Source organism: Helianthus annuus, chromosome 6 (assembly GCF_002127325.2).
Source record: "Helianthus annuus cultivar XRQ/B chromosome 6, HanXRQr2.0-SUNRISE, whole genome shotgun sequence".
NCBI classification, from domain to species: domain Eukaryota; kingdom Viridiplantae; phylum Streptophyta; class Magnoliopsida; order Asterales; family Asteraceae; genus Helianthus; species Helianthus annuus.
Window position 1 is genome coordinate 121052240 of NC_035438.2, and position 18958 is coordinate 121071197.

The 18958-nt window shown below is 40.7% G+C and overlaps 1 protein-coding gene across 1 annotated transcript; it reads left to right on the forward strand.

Annotated features, from left to right (window-relative positions):
• Positions 1 to 3910: 3910 nt before the first annotated feature.
• LOC110945011 (bromodomain-containing protein 4-like) lies at positions 3911 to 5491 on the forward strand. The gene has a single exon (XM_022186650.1). It carries the CDS (start codon positions 3911 to 3913, stop codon positions 5489 to 5491), a length of 1581 nt encoding a protein of 526 aa, XP_022042342.1.
• Positions 5492 to 18958: the final 13467 nt, after the last annotated feature.

An 18958-nucleotide genomic window follows, 5' to 3' on the forward strand; every position in this document is an offset into this window, starting at 1 on the left:
GAGGAAGCAACCGTTGAAGATGACTCCGTTAGTTCATTTTCGTTTCTGACGATTTATCCGTTGGGGAAATGAACATCCGTTGTGTAATCCTTCATTTCCAACTCTGAGGAAGCAACCGTTGAAAATGACTCCGTCTGTTCATTTTCGTTTCTGAAGATTTATCCGTTGAGGAAATGAATATCCGTTGTGAAATCATTCATTTCCAACTCTGAGGAAGCAACCGTTGAAGATGACTCCGTTAGTTCATTTTCGTTTCTGACGATTTATCCGTTAGGGAAATGAATATCCGTTGTGTAATCCTTCATTTCCAATTCTAATGAAGCAACCGTTGAAAATGACTCCGTTAGTTCATTTTCGTTTCTGACGATTTATCCGTTGTGGAAATGAATATCCGTTGTGAAATCCTTCATTTCCATCTCTGAGGATGCAACCGTTGAAGATGACTCCGTTAGTTCATTTTCGTTTCTGACGATTTGTCCATTGAGGAAATGAACATCCGTTTGCTTATTCCGTCATTTCCATTTCTGAAGAATACTCGTTGAGGAAAATGACTCCGTCTATTCATATTCGTTTCTGAGGAATGACAATTAAGGAAATGGCAGGATATTGCCTTGCATATCGCTGGTGGTTATTTGGCAAAGTCACAAATAGACTCCTACGAATAAATTTCGGGACGAAATTTCCTAAAGTAGGGGAGACTGTGACACCTGTGTCACCGCGACCATCAAACAAATACCAAGCCGATGAAATATTGTATTTCATACTTGGGATCTTGTATAAATATGTGTATGTTTTGCACATATCAATTATTGTTCAATTTCAAACTCTACATTGCTTTCTAGAGCATTATACGCAAACTGGTGCGTAAACGTACTCAGTTTAATGCGACAAATACTCCGAAACATCAACATATACTCAACATACCTTAAATAACCTTTACATAACTTAGAAATAAGTTTTGAAGGCTTTGGTATAGCAAAAACAAGTTAATTCCCTTACAGGGACTAAACTTGACAAACTGCGAAAGTATGCCAATTTGAACTGTAACGAACATTCCGGAACATGTCCATAAGTTAAATATACCCTAAATATCCTTTACATAGCTTAGAAATAGGCTTTGAGGTGTTTGGTATGCTAAAACAAACTTTTGGATCATTCAGGGACTAAAAGTGTCAAAAAGTGCACAAGTTTGCACTTTCGCGCATAACTTACGTTCTGAATACATCTGGACATCCAAACATTTATGTAAGCATCCTTATATTATGCCTTAGTGCTTGGCATGAGAAAAATCCATTCGTCGCGTCATTTGGATCGTTTTTCGCGCTTATGCGCATTCCGTCGTAATTAAGCGAACATCGCGTTCGTACAACCAAACGAACCAACATCCGGAACATTTTTGAGCATGTTTCATGTCCACAATGCTTAGGCATCATTTTAGGGCCTTAAAGTTGGCTTTACGGGCCTTAGAAGTGTCGGAAATGGCTTAAATACGCAACAGGGACAAAAACTGCCATTTTTGAAAGTATGTGCAGATCAGAAGCTTCAGGCGGCCCGCGTGAGTTTTGCCTAAATGTTGACGCGGGGCGCAAGGGACTGTCAGACAGATTCAATGTATGCATTTAATGCAGTTGGCCTTTCGTTCGATCAAGGGGCGATGCCCTTTCACCCAATCAAGAGCCAAGGGGCATTTTCTGACTTACCACAACATTTCGACAAGTGTACGCACGAGATCGCGGCACGATATTCGATAAACGATCCTAACGGTTCCACTTTTTCTATAAATACCCCCCCTTTGATGCAAAACCCACACAATCTGATCTAAAAGCTCTAAGTTGGAACCATTGTTTCATACCTGAGCTATTTTGATCTAGATTAGCATTCGGGGACCCTCCGTAAGTCTTCTTTCGTTCTTTTATTCGCTTTTCGAGTCCGAAAGTCAACGTTTTGTTGACTTTCTGCATTGACCAGCTTATGGTCGATGCGAAGTTCATGGAACTTCATAACGTGAGCGTGATCACGATGGTTATAGTCCGTAGTGACTGTACCTACTGATCACCACGTTATCTAGGCTCAGTGACGAGTCGTAGTTTCGGCCAAAATGCGCATTCTTGCGTATTTTGTAACCAAACTACTCGTGAGCATCAAAGCCGTTTGTTTTGATGCCAAACCTGTTTTCTAAACTTAGTTAAGCATGTTCTAACATGCTTAGCTCGTCACTTTTAGTTTAGTGCTTATATAGGGTCGTAAGGTAAGCGATCTAAACCATCGCTTATACTTTCGAACCCGACCCATTTGGTCGATCATTAGGATCCGACCAAATACATTAGGTGACCATAGCTATAACCTTCCGAGGTTATACCTTGTAGTCACGATGTTAGGCGTTCCGAACGCGTTCTACGCGAACGACGCGTTAGGGTAGCATAAGCTACCTAAACGGGTCGTGACGGACCGTAAGCACTTAGGTTAAGTTTCATTTTAGTATGTAGGCTTTGTTAAACCATATTACACGAGTCTCCATACTCGTTTGGTTTACGAACCCGCGTACTATCCGATCCTTCTGATTTGGTCCGGTATATTAACATAGCTACCTATTCGGTGCCGTTTGATATCCCGTGATCTTTAGCATTATCTGGTTATTATACAAGAACTTCAAAGCAATCTCAGGTGAGTACATTGAACCCCTCTTTTACTGTTTTCCAAACTGTTTTGGGGTGAAACACATGTGCCTACTTGCTACTTTCATGCTTTCCGGTTTTCACATCATATACTGCTATGTTCGATAGTACATATATAGTACATGATTTCATTGTGTTTATGCTATGTATGCCCATTATGTGTATACGTAGTACATTGTTTCACACTGCATATCTGTTGCATATGCTCATCCAGCATATGAACACAGTATACTATATTTTGAACCGTTGTACCCTACAATACATTTCATGCTACGTACGCCCATTGTGTGCATACGTAGTACATTGTTTGACATTGCATTTCTGTTGCATATGCTCATCCAGCATATGAACACATTACCCTACATTTTGAAGCGTTGTAACCATTTGACTATGTGAACCGTCTTACCCCTTTTGATTTCATGAACCGTCTTTAACCATTGAACCGTGTAAACCAGTTGTATCCGTTGACATGAATTACATTTGACAATAGACATTTAACTATACATGAACATTTCTACCGTTGTCAAACATTTCATTCTGATGGCTTGGTTTGAGTAAGTGATTAAGTAACGAGGCGTGTGTAATATGATACAAGCATGGTGGATACGCCGCTGGTACTTCCTATATATAAGTGTTTGTATGGTATTAACATATCGTAGCGTTATTTGAATCATTTCAATTTGAGACATATGACATTTTATACAAATAACACACTTTTCACGAGACATTGCTTTACAAATGACTTATCTTATACAAATGCATTTTTCATGGTTATCCGTTTAACCATACAGTGTCTTCTTATTTATACATATCATTTGATCTTACCGTTTTTCAAATGATTTACAAGACAGAGCAAAATACGAGGTTCATGACTAAACATTTTCTCAAACATAAGTCATGAATTCCGTTTTCACAAAACCAATGTATCTCACAGGCATTTTTATGCTGACGTACCTATTTTCACATGTGTTTTCAGGAGATGATGCATAGGACTTATCAAGACATACTTAGGCGGACCTGTGCCTTAGTGACTTAAAACGAGACAAGAACTAGTTAATTTATGTTATGTACACTTTGATTCTTGTTTAGACAATGTAAACTTTCATGTTTGATTTATAAAACGAAACTTCATTTGCCATGGATTTGAAACAATTGATTCTGTTACAACACTCCCCGACGTTTCCGCCACGTTTTGTATGTTCTACGTGGTCGGGGTGTGACAGAAAGATTATCAAATGTGTATGGGGACGGCGTTGGTGTTGAACAAGAAGTATAACTTTTCAAGAATCATTTTTCACTACATGAAAGATAATATTACTTCTGGTAGTAAAAGTTGGGTGTATCCGAGGTTTGTGCAGATGATGCTGGATCATGCATATCTGAATCTGGTGAAAGATGAACATAATGATTTATTGATGTTGCATCACATGGATAATGAAACGTTAATCAGATTATCCAAGTATACAAAGAATTGGCCAGAACCAAAGAAAACAGAGTTTTTCGGATTCATCAAAGATGAAAAGTATGAAGATCCAGATCCAGTGAATCATTTAAAGTGGAGGAATGATGCAGAAATGAAAGAAAAAAGTGCAGCTGATGAATTAACGAAGTTAGCAGAATTCAGTAAAACAAGAAATAATTGGTATACGAAGGTTGAAAAAGAAAATAAAAGAGGTGGTAAGAGAACTCCTACATCGAAAGCTCAAGCTGAAGAAGGATCATCTTCTCAACCGCAAAAGAAACGTAAAAAGAAAGCAGTTGAAACAATGCTAGTTGATGAACCAGAAGTTGATGAGACGGAAGCTGATGTTGATAAAGATCAAGATCCATTAACTCCTGAAACTGAGCGATTGTTGAAAGATGTTGATGATACTCTAGAAACTGAGAAAGCAGCTGGTAAGAGAGTGGTTGATGATGAAGGAAAAAGTCCATCTGGTGCAGAAAGTGATACAGATCCTGAAGTTGATCGTTGGATTAGAGAAAACTATGATCCAAAGGATAGAGAGAAACAAAAGAAAAGAAAGAGGAGTGCGGATGATGATGATGAAACGTATGTTCCACCAGAAGATGTTCAGGTTGAAAAGACACCATCTTCAGGAGGTACAAAGAAATCAACATCAAGGAAACGTGTTTCAACTCCGGCAGCTCGAAAGTTAAAATTCAAGCTGAACTTAAAATCTATCCAAGGTCCACAACCACCATCACCACCACCAGAACCACAATCTAAACAACCTTCACCACCGCAAAATCAACCAAAATTACCACCACCACAACAACCATCACCAGAACATTTACAATCACCACAATCATCACCACCACATCGTATTTCATCACCTATTCAGGTACAATCACCAGTAACTTCACCACACATCCAACAAACACCACGAACCACACAACCACCAGTTCATACTACTCCTGGATCGTCAGGTTTTGAAAATTTTCCACCGATTCCAGAGAGTACAGTTCTTGAAGGGCTCAGTGATTTTAGCTTTGTAAATGATGAGCTTGTGAAAAAGTTGCAAAAGAAAGTGGATGATGTGTTGAGTGAGAAAAAGAAGTTGGAAGAACGTGTAAAGTCTGTTGAATCTGAAAACATATCTTTGTTGAAAAAGATTGAAGCTGATCAAGCCGACATAGATATTCTGAAAGTTCGAATAACAGAATTGGAAGAAGAACAGGCTCGAAGAGATGAGCATAATGAGTACTTCAAACTGAAAAATAAAGAATTAGAGGCCAATAATGCTAAGAAAGAACATGAAGCATATATGTTAAAGAAAGTTGCTACAATTTGTTTTCAGAAAGGTATAAATTCTTAAAATATGTGGTTATCAAAGTGGAGAAAGATTGAAAAGGAAGAGTTTCTGAAAGCTGAGAAGGAGAGAAAAGAGCGTGAAGAGAAAGACAGGATTGCTAGAGCTACGTGTATTCAAAGGCTAGCTGAAGAGAAAAAGAGAGCTGCTAAAGAGAATGAAAAGCTCAGGAAAGCAATACTGAAAAAGCCAAAGCAAAGAGAAGAATTTTTCAGGTCTTTGTGAAAGAAGGTTTTGAAGACAGGCTGACTGAAGACTGCAGCAATATCCAAGGGGGAGTTTGTTGATGCATAATGTCTATTGCCTGTGTCATCAGTCAATGTCGTGTCATAAATATGTAATAGTTTGAAAAAGTTAAGTTTTATATGTATTTGTCCAGTGCGCACGACCTGGGAAGGTCAAATCGTACGAAGTGGAGCATGTCAGTTCGTGCGATGTGAGAGTGTTATCTCGTGCGAACTGGGAGGCCTATATATAGGTCAGTTGAGTTTTTCATTTGTAACATTCCAAATCTTGCCACGAAGTGCTGATGAATTCTCTCCATATGAAAATAATCAATGAAAAACGTGTTTAAAGTGATTTTCTACTCTTCTACTCCTATTCTAACACTGATTGACAATTTCTAGTCTGTTTCTGCCTTTCTAGAAACTCAGATTTGACTCAGATTGACTCGTATTGGTCGATTCATCGATCCTACAGACACATCAGTATTTATCTGTTTATGCATGCTTGTTGCTGTATGAATTGATTCATATGTTTGGCAGATTGTTTGATGTTACTTATGTGGGTATATGCATGTGTATATATACTACTACTATCTCGTCTGATGATATCAAACAAATGTCTAACTCTGTTGTGTTGTGTTTTGAAAGAACATGGCACCTAAGAGAGCTGGGAACGCTCGTGACTCTGATCAACCCCCTCCTCCTCCAATACCGAGGACTGCTGAGGAACTGAACTCCCTTCTGGAAGAAAGGATTTCCGAAGCTATCGCCCAGTACGAGGCGAACCGTACTGAACACAGTGGAGGATCAGGCGGTACTAGACGTAATGGACATGGAGACTCATCTGGAGGAAACACAACTCAAGGTAACCTTAAGCTGATTTGCTAAAACATGATATAATTTATGAATGGTCTTTGTTTCATGGTTTCATTGATTGCTCATTTGTGAATTGGTTGGATGAATTCGAGGCTGCACCTTCAAGCAGTTTCTCAACTGCAAGCCACTGAATTACGACGGCACTGGCGGTGTAGTGGCTTTTGTGCGCTGGACGGAGAAAACTGCTTCCACAATCCACATGAGCAACTGCACCACGGAGCAGCAAATCACTTTTGTTACTGGATTGTTCGTTGATGAAGCTTTGACTTGGTGGAATTTAAAAGTCCAAACTCTGGGTGATGATGCCGCGTATGGTATGACTTGGGATGAGTTGAAGGAAAGAATGGGGGAAAAGTATTGCTCTCGTGCTAAACTCCAAAGGTTGGAGACTGAGTTTTGGAACCTATCCATGGAAGGTGCGGACATTGTTGGTTATACTTGAAGGTTCCATAATCTGTCAAGAGTGATCCCCTATCTGGTGACTCCCGAATTTAAGCGCATTGAGCGCTACATCTGGGGATTGGCTCCGGAATTTCGCAGCATGGTGACCGCGGCAAAACCCACAACGATCACTCAGGCTGTAACTCTGGCTGTCAGCCTTACTGAGGATGTTGTCCGTACGAAGAAGTTATGGCTAAAACTTACTAAGAAAACCGAGACGCATGCTGAGTCGTCTGGTGACAAGAAGAGGAAGCACTCGAATCTGAGTCAAGAAACACCTAACAACAACAAGGGTTCCAACAACAAGAAACGTGACCCTAACTCGCCTAAGGAGGCAAAAACACTTATAGCAGTGAATGACGCTACTACCAGAGGATACCAAGGCACTCTGCCCAAATGCAATCAGTGCAAGCGTCACCATGAAGGAGTCTGTCACATTCCAAAATATGACAAGTGTCGAAAACTGCGTCACCGCACCGAGAACTTTTGGGAAAAGGACATGGAAGTGGTAACAGAAACGGGAATGGAAACCGAAACGGTGTTGGGAATGGAGATGGTAATGGTAATGGCAATGGTACTAGTAATAGGAATGGTAATGGAACTGGACAGAACCAAGGATGCTTTGGTTGTGGTAGCAAAGAGCATTTCAAGAAAGATTGCCCAAGGGAAAACAACGCTCAAGCTCGAGCATTTGTGATTGGAGCAAGGAACGCACGCGAGGACCCTAATGTGGTCACCGGTACGTTTCTCGTTAACAATCACTTTGCATCCATACACTGGTGCTGATTATAGTTTCATGTCTGTGGAATTTAAACGTATGCTTGGAATAGAATCTAGTAGATTAGACATTCCTTATTCCATAGAACTAGCCGATGGTAAACTTGTTTAATTGGGCGAAGTCGTTAGGGGATGTACATTAGAACTTGGTGAGCGAAGGTTTAGTATCGACCTCTTACATATTCAATTGGGTAGCTTCGATGTGGTGGTCGGAATGGGCTGGCTGTCGAAGAATAAGGCTAAAGTTGTTTGTCATGAGAAAATCATTCGCATCCCTATTGCGAATGATGAAACGCTCATCGTGAATGGAGAGGAAAGAGACACACCTCTGTGAATCATCAATTATATGAAGGCGCAGAAATGCTTGCGAAAAGGATGTGTTTCATTCTTGGCGCACGTAGTAGATAAGAAGGCCGAGGAGCCGAAACTCCAAGACATTCCTGTGGTGAAGGAATTTCCTGATGTTGTTCCCGAAGATTTTCCAGGACTACCTCCGCAAATACAAGTCGAATTTCATATTGACTTGGTTCCAGGCGCCGCTCTTATAGCCAAGGCACCCTATCGACTTGCGTCATCCGAGATACAAGAATTATCTACACAGCTCTAGGAGTTGTTGGATAAAGGATTCATAAGGCCGAGCTTCTCGCCTTGGGGAGCTCCAGTTTTGTTGGTAAAGAAGAAGGATGGAACCCTGCGGATGTGTATCTACTATAGAGAATTGAATAAGCTCACTATCAAGAACCGGTATCCACTACCAAGGATTGACGACTTATTCGATTAGTTGCAAGGATCGAGCTACTACTCTAAGATCGACCTTCGGTATGGCTATCATCAGTTAAGGATCCAAGAAGAGAGTATGCCAAAGACTGTGTTCAGGACTCGTTATGGGCATTAAGAGTTCCTTGTGATGCCATTTGGACTGACAAACGCGCCAGCAGTATTTATGGACCTGATGAATTGTGTTTGCAAACCATATCTCGATAAATTCGTGATTGTATTTATCGATGATATTCTGATTTATTCACGAACGAAAGAAGAGCACGAGCAACACCTCAGGACCATTCTAGAACTACTGAAGAAAGAGAAGCTTTATGCAAAGCTCTCAAAGTGCGAATTTTGGATTTGCGAAGTACAATTCCTTGGACATGTTGTGAACGAGAATGGTATTCATGTAGATCCAGCGAAGATTGAAGTAATAAAGAATTGGGAAGCTCCCAAGACACCAACCGAAGTTCGATAATTTTTTGGTTTAGCAGGCTATTACTGCCGATTTATCGAGAATTTCTCCAAGATAGATCAACCGCTGACTTCCCTTACGCAGAAAGACAAGAAGTACAAATGGGGAGATAAACAGGAAGAAGCCTTCCAACTTCTCAAGAGCAAGCTGTGTGATGCACTGATACTATCTCTACCCGAAGGCATTAAAGACATCATGATATACTGCGACGCTTCGCGTCAAGGATTGGGTTGCGTGCTCATGCAATGCCAAAAGGTCATCGCTTACGCTTCAAGACAGTTGAAAGTTCACGAGAAGAATTACACCACCCACGACCTAGAGCTAGGCGCGGTGGTATTCACCTTGAAGATCTGGCGAAATTATTTGTATGGTACTCGATGTACTATCTTCACAGATCACAAAAGCCTATAACACATATTTGATCAGAAGGAATTAAATATGCGTCAGCGACGGTGGGTTGAGTTGCTAAACGATTATGATTGTGAGATTAAGTACCATCCTGGAAAGGCAAACGTAGTAGCAGACGCGTTAAGCCAAAAAGAAAGGGTTAAGACTCTAAAGGTTCGAGCATTGGAAATGACTATTCGGACGAATCTCACTACAGGCATTCATGAGGCCCAACAAGAAGCCCTTAAGATGGAGAATCTTAGAGCTGAATATCTCCGAGGTATGGAGAGGAAATTGGTGCCAAACGAAGAAGGAACCTTATACTTTATGGGACGCATTTGGGTTCCGCTCTATGGCGGTATTCGAGAAGTCATCTTTGACGAAGCTCATAAGTCGAGATACTCGGTCCACCCAGGATCGGACAAGATGTATCAAGACTTGAAAGAGTATTGTTGGTGGCCAAAGCTTAAAAGCGACGTTGCTGTAAACGTTGGAAAGTGCCTAACCTGTGCTAAGGTCAAGGCCAAATATCAGAAACCGTCCGGTCTTTTGCAACAACCCGAGATACCCATGTGGAAGTGGGAGCAAATTTCGATGGACTACGTAACAAAATTACCCAGGACTCCTAGAGGGCGGGATATGATATGGGTGATAGTTGATCGATTAACGAAGTCTGCACAGTTCCTACCAATCCGAGAGAAGGATAGCACTGGATAACTTACTGAGCTGTATCTTAAAAAAATTGTGGCACGTCATGGAGTGCCTATTTCGATTTTTTCAAACAGAGATGGGCGTTTTGTATCAAGGATATGGCAATCCTTCCAGGAGGCCTTTGGATCTCAGCTAGATCTAAGCACGGCCTTCCATCCGCAAACAGACGGCCAGAGCGAACGGGCCATACAATCAAAGATGCTGCAATCTTCAATCATCGTTCATCGAGCGCTTTCTCTCATCTGCCTTCTGCTGGAAGATATGCTTCGCGCATGTGTTATGGATCTAGGCGGCAGCTGGGATACTCACCTACCTTTAGTTGAGTTCTCCTATAATAACAGTTTCCATACAAGCATAAAAACCGCACCGTTCGAAGCTCTATATGGCCGCAAGTGCTGCTCACCCTTGTGTTGGGAAGACGCTGGAGACAAACAGTTGATTGGTCCTGAACTTGTTCAAGAAACAACCGAAAAGATCATGCAGATCCGAGAGCGCATTAAGGTGGCTCGTGATCGACAAAAGAGCTACGCTAATCGAAGACGGAAACCCTTAGAATTCGAGGTGGGAGACAAAGTTTTGCTGAAAGTCTCACCTTGGAAAGGTGTAGCAAGATTCAGAAAATGTGGAAAGTTGAATCCACGATACATTTGACCATTCAAGATCATCTTGGAAAAGACTGGTACCGTAGAGTTACCGGAAGAACTTAATGGTGTACATGATACGTTCCATGTGTCAAACCTTAAAATGAGTCCAACCCAAGAGACAGTTATCATCCCTGCGGATGAGGTGCATATTGACGACAAACTCCGATTTACAGAACAGCCCGTTGAGGTAATGGATTGGAAAATCCAGAAGACAAGGAGGAGTCGCATTAAGCTTGTCAAAGTACGTCGGAACTCTAAGCATGGACCCGAGTACACGTGGGAACGTGAAGACCAGTTTAAAGCCAAGTACCCCCACCTGTTCGAGAAAGCTCCTGCGGGAGATAACTCAGCCTGAATTTCGGGACGAAATTCTTTTAACGGGTGGAGACTGTGACAACTGGCACAAAACCGGTAATTACCGTACTATTTTAATTATTATTTATTGTCTTCATTTATGTGCTTAAAAGTCAACATTATCTGATTACTTGCTATACATATGAATTCATGCATGTTTTGTACTTCAAATACTACTTTGTGCATTACTTTAAGTGTTGCGTCAGAAAGACTAGTAAACTCACCGGCAAGACACTCTGTGTCAGCACTTCTGCAGGAAGCAGTCAGACAAAAGAATTAGGGCCTAGGAGTAGGTCCAACACCTAAAATACATAAAAACCCAAGTATGGATATGAGGGTTAGCATATAAACTTCCCGGAAGCTAAACTATGCACTAAAAGATACCCGAAACTCGCTTTAAATGCAGAATTCTGCATAATTCAGATATAATCAGCATTTTAATACTGAAATATCATGCAGAATCTATGTTTTACTGTCACACCCCGACCACGTAAAACAACAAATCGTGGCGGAAACGTCGGGGAGTGTTGTAACAGAATAATTGTTTCACAACCATGGATTAAATAATTTTGTTTTATTGAATTAATGAACTCATTGTTTTATTACAAATCAGATAAATACAAATATTGTCTTTCAAATTTTAAAGTCGCTAAGGCACGAGTTCATCCTAAGTGTAGCATGTATTAATAATCATCACATAGCAGCACCTGAAACATGTGTAAAAATAGGTACGTCAGCATAAAAATGCCTGTGAGATATATAGGTTTTATTGAAAATAGGATTCATGACTTGTAGGTTTATAGAGATGTTTAATAAAAATTAGTCATGAATCTTGTTAAGTGTTTTCTTTTATAAATCATATAATAAGTGATAAGAAAACATATAAGAAAGATGTATAAATAAATAATTAAGTAAAATGAGTTTGTATATAATATATTGTTTGAAAAACAATATTTTGATAAATAGGTTCGTAGTATATATAAAAATATACTTTGGTTTTAAGAAAGTCAAATAAGTAATATATTAAAATATATTTCAGTTCCAAAATCGTTAAACAAATAGTATATTAAATATACTTTGGTTGTCAAATAATAATTTTCGGTAGTATATCAGAAGTATACTTTGGTTTAATTAATAACATATCAAAATACGTTTAGGTTTTATGAATAACATATTAAACTATGTTTTGGTTTATAACTAACATATCAAAATATGCTTTGGTTTTATGAATAACATTGTTGGACCGGTTTGCGACCCTAAACAGTCAGTATAAGGCAGTTCATCTTCAAATACAAAGGCGGAATCAGTGTAAATGAAGTAACACAACAGTTCCTTTCAATTTCCTTCTTTATAAACACTTTCTGAGTCGTTTTACAAGAATTCTGACAAAAATCCGGCAGCACCTCGACTCTGATTTCGCTCCACTGATGTGGTACCTGCGGAAAATCCACAGTCATCCTGAGATTAACATCTTTCCATTTTGAGATTACTTGTCAAATTTCGGGACGAAATTTCTTTCAAGTTGGGGATGATGTGACAACTCGAATTTCCAAGATCCGATCGGATAACTTTTTCACTTATCAATTGGACTTTTCTTTTCATTAATTACTGTTGAATGTAGATTGGACCTTCTAATTCCACTATCTTGTTATATACAAAAGACTTTTATATTCCAGTTTCGGTTAAGTACTTGTTTATGTGCACCTCTATCCTATAATGGAATACTTGGCAAAACATTGATTTACAGATTATCAACATACAGAAATGTTATAGCAAAGCCTCAACAAATGAAAGAATATATGGATAAATTATGGGCCACTTCACAACCTTTCTGTTCACCGATTCCAAAGCACACCTCACATTTGACTTTATCAATTCACACAACCGACAACATCATCACATGCAAACCCTTTTATTGTTTAATCAATGCTAATTATATCATTTTGGCCAACTGAAGCATTGGGCCACTCAATCAATATCATGTTATTATTGTCTGACTTTAGTAATAAATGGGTCGAGATATAACTGATGGCAATTCAAAGTAGATGATATTGATTGGACCGAGTTTTTGAATGAAGGATTGAGTGGAAAAAAAAGAAAGGTTAATTAATTAATAGGCATCTTTGTCTTAAAAGGCTGCACGTTGATTCGGGCCGCACACCCTTCGTGACCGCACACATATCCCGAGCCCAGTCTTTTGAGCCCAGGCCGAGTCTGGCCCACTTCTCCTGTTGTTTGCGGGTATGCGTGCATATTTGCACGATCACCTCTGGGAAACATAATGGAATAGAAAACCCTAACTCCCCTTCGAACGAGAGCAACGGCAGTCTCATCATCCGGAGCATCATCTCTTCTTTTCCGAAATCGTTTAGGTTAGTATGGTAACCTACTTAACCCGAGTCTTATTTCTTGCCATGCTTCCTGAGTTCTAGATTGATGATTGAAACATGGTGTTTTTATAGATCATGTATACATATTATCTTCTTCATGTCAAATGCGGAATCAGTAAATAAGATGCCGCTAATAATCGAATCATAATGTTAACCTAGGGGTTGTTAGATAACATGCTAAACCTTGTTTGTGGCTATATGATAGATAAGCTGAATTGTTAGGGCTCTGCATGACCATGAGAACAATTCTAGTAATATCCATAGTGATTGATTAATGAATTCGGGTTTCATGATGTAGATGTTTTGATGATTTCTATTATAATAAACTAATGAATTGGTTATGCATATGATTAATTAACTGATTGCATGTGAAGATTATAAATGTTAATGATTGTCTTGAGAAAATGGATGGTTGTTACTGATTGGTGGATGCATAAAAATTAGATTGCATGGTAATGAGTATTTATAATAAACATAGTGATAAATGAATTGATTGGATCATGATAAGGGTGGTTGCTTAGTTGTGTTTGAAACTGCTAATATTATAGTTGCACAATGGTTTGCACTTGTTGCATACATGCACACTAGATCGGATTGTTAAATAATACCTAAATGAAACTCGATCCAACTAGAAGGATGTGTGTGTGTGTGCTAACTGTGGGGTTCGATATTAATTGAGAGGGTGATTGGGGTAATAAACTGATTACATTAAAAAGAAAAGAGGAATTACTTTTAATGTTGATGATGACATAATAATTGCTACAGGTAAATGGATTTTTTTTCTATAAAGACATCATTAGGCCGAGACCAGGGACCCAATGAAACAAACTGAATAACATAGATTTGATGGGCTGGGCTGCTACTGGATCATCGATTGAGCTGTGTGATAACATGCGGGCCGGGTGAGTTTGGGCCGCATGAGTTGCAATTTGGCCCAGCCACAATGGCACGAGACCGGGGACAGTTGGGCCTGATAGATCACCGTCGGGCCAACTGGACCACACAACAAATTGTAAAGGATTTGCGTAGATAATGGGCCGTATTCCCTGTTTAGATTAATTTGGGACCGCACATATTTAATACTTGGACTTGTAGTGTTTGTGAATAAACTAGTTGTGTATGTGTGAAGTAAGTTTGAACTGTACATGTTAAGCAATGATCCGAATGCACTAGGTTAATGGATTAACGGCCACGACTTAATCTATATATATATATGTACGCTACATGTTCAATAAATGTGCTTTGGATGAACGATGAATACGTGAATTGATTGTGCGTGTAAGGTGTGGTTCATGGTTATGTAAAACTAACTGTTATCTGTAACCCTTCTAGGGCGTGTTTATTCAACTGATAATCAAGATATTTAATCTTACCGAGCAAACCACAGGTGAGTTCACTATATTCGAGCATGCGTCCCAGTGGTTGGGGACAGTCAGTGGGTATCCCATGGGGGGATGAGTCTTTGGGTAAAAACGAGTATATTGGTTAATATTCTCACCTATCATCTTTTGTAAGTCCCTCATCGGGTATTAGTTAGTAGCGCTACTTAGGTTTGGCACCCTCACCCCGTGCCTGTAGAGGACGGAGGTGAACTAATGACCCAGTCTGGCCCAGTACTAGATAGGAGTACGTGGGAAGGGCAGTCGTGTATTTCAGGAGCCGTCATTGTTCGGAAATGAGATATTAACAATATTACTTGCATTGTCAGTGAACTGTTTTACATACAACCGGTAGCAAACGTTTTCTAAAACTGTGAACTCGCCAGCTTTGTCTGATACACTTGTTACATGCTCGCAGGTCGTTAGGTATCTTGGATTTGGGGAACTTGCTGTCTGGAGTAGCAGGAGTGGTCATGGGTCGACTGGAAGGATTCGTGTGATTGGATTATTTATACTATACGATGGTTTTTGAAACAGTTTAACATTGGTTTACTATTTGCTTCCGCTGAACATGTTGGTTTTCATTTAATCTCGTTGATGGTATTTTTCATTAATAATTAAGGATTTTATTTTGAAACTTGTACGCGTTCAATGTAATTAGTGGCTCATGGTTGGTGTGTCACACACCTAATAGGGACATTCCCTAGGTGGTATTTTGGGGGTGTGACAGTTTGGTATCAGAGCCACTGGTTATAGTGAACTTGGTTTTAAAAAGGTTATTATAAAACCAGACTATAACCAAACAGATCCGAAATCGACCGTGACACTCAGCTCCAGACTGCAAGGTTCGTTTCTCGTTTACTTTTGCATAGTAGATCTAGTGTTTGCTTATGAATGCACACTTAGCACTGCAGTATGAACTTCTATGTTACCAACCCATGTTACGTGTTGTAAGAGTGCGACTCTTCTTGAACTTTCATGATCTATGTTGTGGCGTCATCTGTCTTATTGCTCGAATTCGGGGAACCTTTTAGCGCGAGTTAAGAGGCACTGAGATAAGCATGCAAATCGTCTTATTATTATGGGTGCACACATAATAATACTATGGGGTGCATGTGAGTCCCAGTGAGGCTTAACGAGTGTGAGAGGCGTTCCGCTCTGTTAATTGATGTTATGTTAGAAATCAGCAGTCTATAGGAGTCATAGTAGTGATTGTCTCCTACTCGAACTTGATCTTTTCACACCTTTCTAAATCCTTACAAATCTCGATGTTATTGAGTATCACCTGATCACACATCTGAACGCCTAGCGAACTATGTAGAATGTTAGGTGCTAGTACGAACGTCCCTGAGATGGATGCCTCCGCGTCGAATGATTGGTCTATACTTTCCTCGCCTATCGTTGTTTGTTTGAACCTAGCGCGTTAACGTCTTAGACCCGAAGTGCGATCACTTCTGCAACGCTCTGGAAACATACCGTGTACTACTCAGTCAACTCGCAAGAACGATGGAGAAGAGGATGAGCGTAACACCTTACCAACCTTAGTATTGGACGACCCTGATTACCAGCAATGGACATCAGCAGTTTGACGCTAATCGAACCTTTAACCCTAGTAAGCGACTTATGGGAGTCGACTCTTACTAATCAATTGAAGCATGAGCGGTGACAGCTGATTACAGTGTGGAATGTGTGACTACCAGGACAGTGATTAGCGCTTTGGGGCGTGGCACAAAAAGTGGAAAGATGGACTTGGTTGGTGAAAGATCGTAGGGTTCCGTTTCAAGCAACAACAATAGAGGCAACAGTCATGGCAACACCAGGGTACCTGTAATAATGGTCTACAGTATGGAAAAGGAGGTGTCTACAGCATGGCCGTTGATAATTCAAAACGACAACAACCAAGGGAACGATGACAGTATTGGGAATCCACGTTATCGTAACAACAACACCAGTAGTGGTGTTTGTGGAAGGGCATTTAGGATTGGCGTAGGTGACGCCAGGCATAATAACAACTTGGTAGCTTGCACGAGTGGCTAACTGCTTCGTCTCGATTCCATTTAACCCTGATGATTCTCGAAACCGAACCTGTTATGGAACCGACTGATGGCAGGTCAATTGAAACCTTGTATGTCCTTTGGGATGCATGCTCGACCCTGTGGGACAAGTGTTCGACATCGACCTTCCTTTTTGCTATCCTTGATGGTCTCGATGCAGTAATAGTGTAGATTGGTTATCTCGATATAGCGTAGATATACCATGAGAAAGGAAAATTTTGCGTCACTTATACTTTGAAGTGTCAGAGTGGTGTAAGGGCTAGCATCATATCAACAATGAAGGCCCAGAAGTGTCTACGGAGGGATTACCCCGCAACATTAGCAACCGATACGGATGTTAAGGCTAAGAAAAGAGGATCGAGGATCCACCAATTGTTCGTGATTCCTCCCGGCGTGCTACACGAGGAGCTTTCAGACTTGCTTCTACAACTGTTAGGCAGAATCTCAGTTTGGCCTCACACCAGGGGCAGCTCTGATTACTTGTACTCATACCGTCTTGCGCCATGGGTGTTGCAAGAGCTGTCTAATCAACTACAACAACTATTGGACAAGAGTTTTGTTAGGCATAGTTTTTCGCATTGGGGAGCCCCAGTTATATCTGTGAAGATAAGACTTTTCGTATGTGTACTGATTATCCAGAACTCAGCAAGGTGACAGTTAAGAACTATTTGCCTCGACCATGTATTGACGACCTGTTGACCAGTTGCGAGGGTCAAGCTCCCATTCGAGGGTTGGCAAACGAACGACCTATCGTCAGATGGAAATCCAAGGGGAGGATGTTCCTATAACGGCATACCAAGCGCAGTGCGGCCATTTCGACGTGTATTCCAAGACCTTCGAGCTAATCATCACACCAGCAGCTGTATGGATCACATGAATTGACCATGCTTAATGACGACATGTTGAATCATTTCCAGGAGAAAGGAACATCATGGGCAGCTTTGTATCTTACTTGAGAGCTCCTGAAGGAGGAGCCACATCGCGCGAAGTCTTGATAAATGTAACATCTGCATGCGAGGGATACCTTTTTGGTCATATAATCAACGAAGTGGAAATACACGTGGATCTTGCTAAGACCCGCTTTGGTTAGAAACTGATCGATACCAAAGATCCCTTCGAGGATACAACAATTTCTTGGTCTCACTAGATGCTATCGCAGATGCACCACAGGATTTTCGAAAGATCGCGCAGCTTAAATCTCTCTAGCACAGTAGGGTGCTGTATTCGTGAAAAAACAGGAGGACGTCTTTTCAATTTTCGAATCCCAACTTTGCAATGTTTACACACCGACGCAACACGAGAAAGTGATGACTTACGTAATGGACCTACAGGAAGAACTGCACGAGTCACGACCTGCGGTAGGAGCCGTAGACTTTGGGTTTAAATTGGAGGCATTACTTGGACGATACCGAATGCACCACTTAGACCGATCACAAGGGCCTCCCGTGTACCCTTGTTTGAAGAGAGCTAAACATGTGATAACAACGTTGGATGGAACTTTTGAATAAATGCACCATAAAACCTGGACGTGCACGAGCTTTGCAGCTTGCTATCGACTCTAACATACCTGATCAGACTCGCCTTGTTCAAATTGAAGAACTGAAGGGAGAAAGTTCTCAAGATTGACCCATGCGGGGCATGGGGAAGTAACCTTTGGTAAGTCGGACGATATTTGCTCACTATACAGTAACCTTAGGGAACGGGTGCAGGCGAGGCACACGGGCCTCGATATCCTATTCATCTGAGTTTTGAAAGGATGTATTAAAACCTGAAGACCAAGTACGGATGACCGGGCCTGAAGTCCCACATAGCGACGCATGAGAACGATGTTTGACTTGTGGGAAAGTCGAAGTGGAGTATCAGTAACCGGAAACACATGTATGGCAATGAGAACAGACTGCCATGAATTTGGTCACTAGTCTACTTACAACTCGAAACTGAAACATTATCACCGGGGTGACCATTGATGGACTCAAGTTACCAGCATACTTCCTTGCAA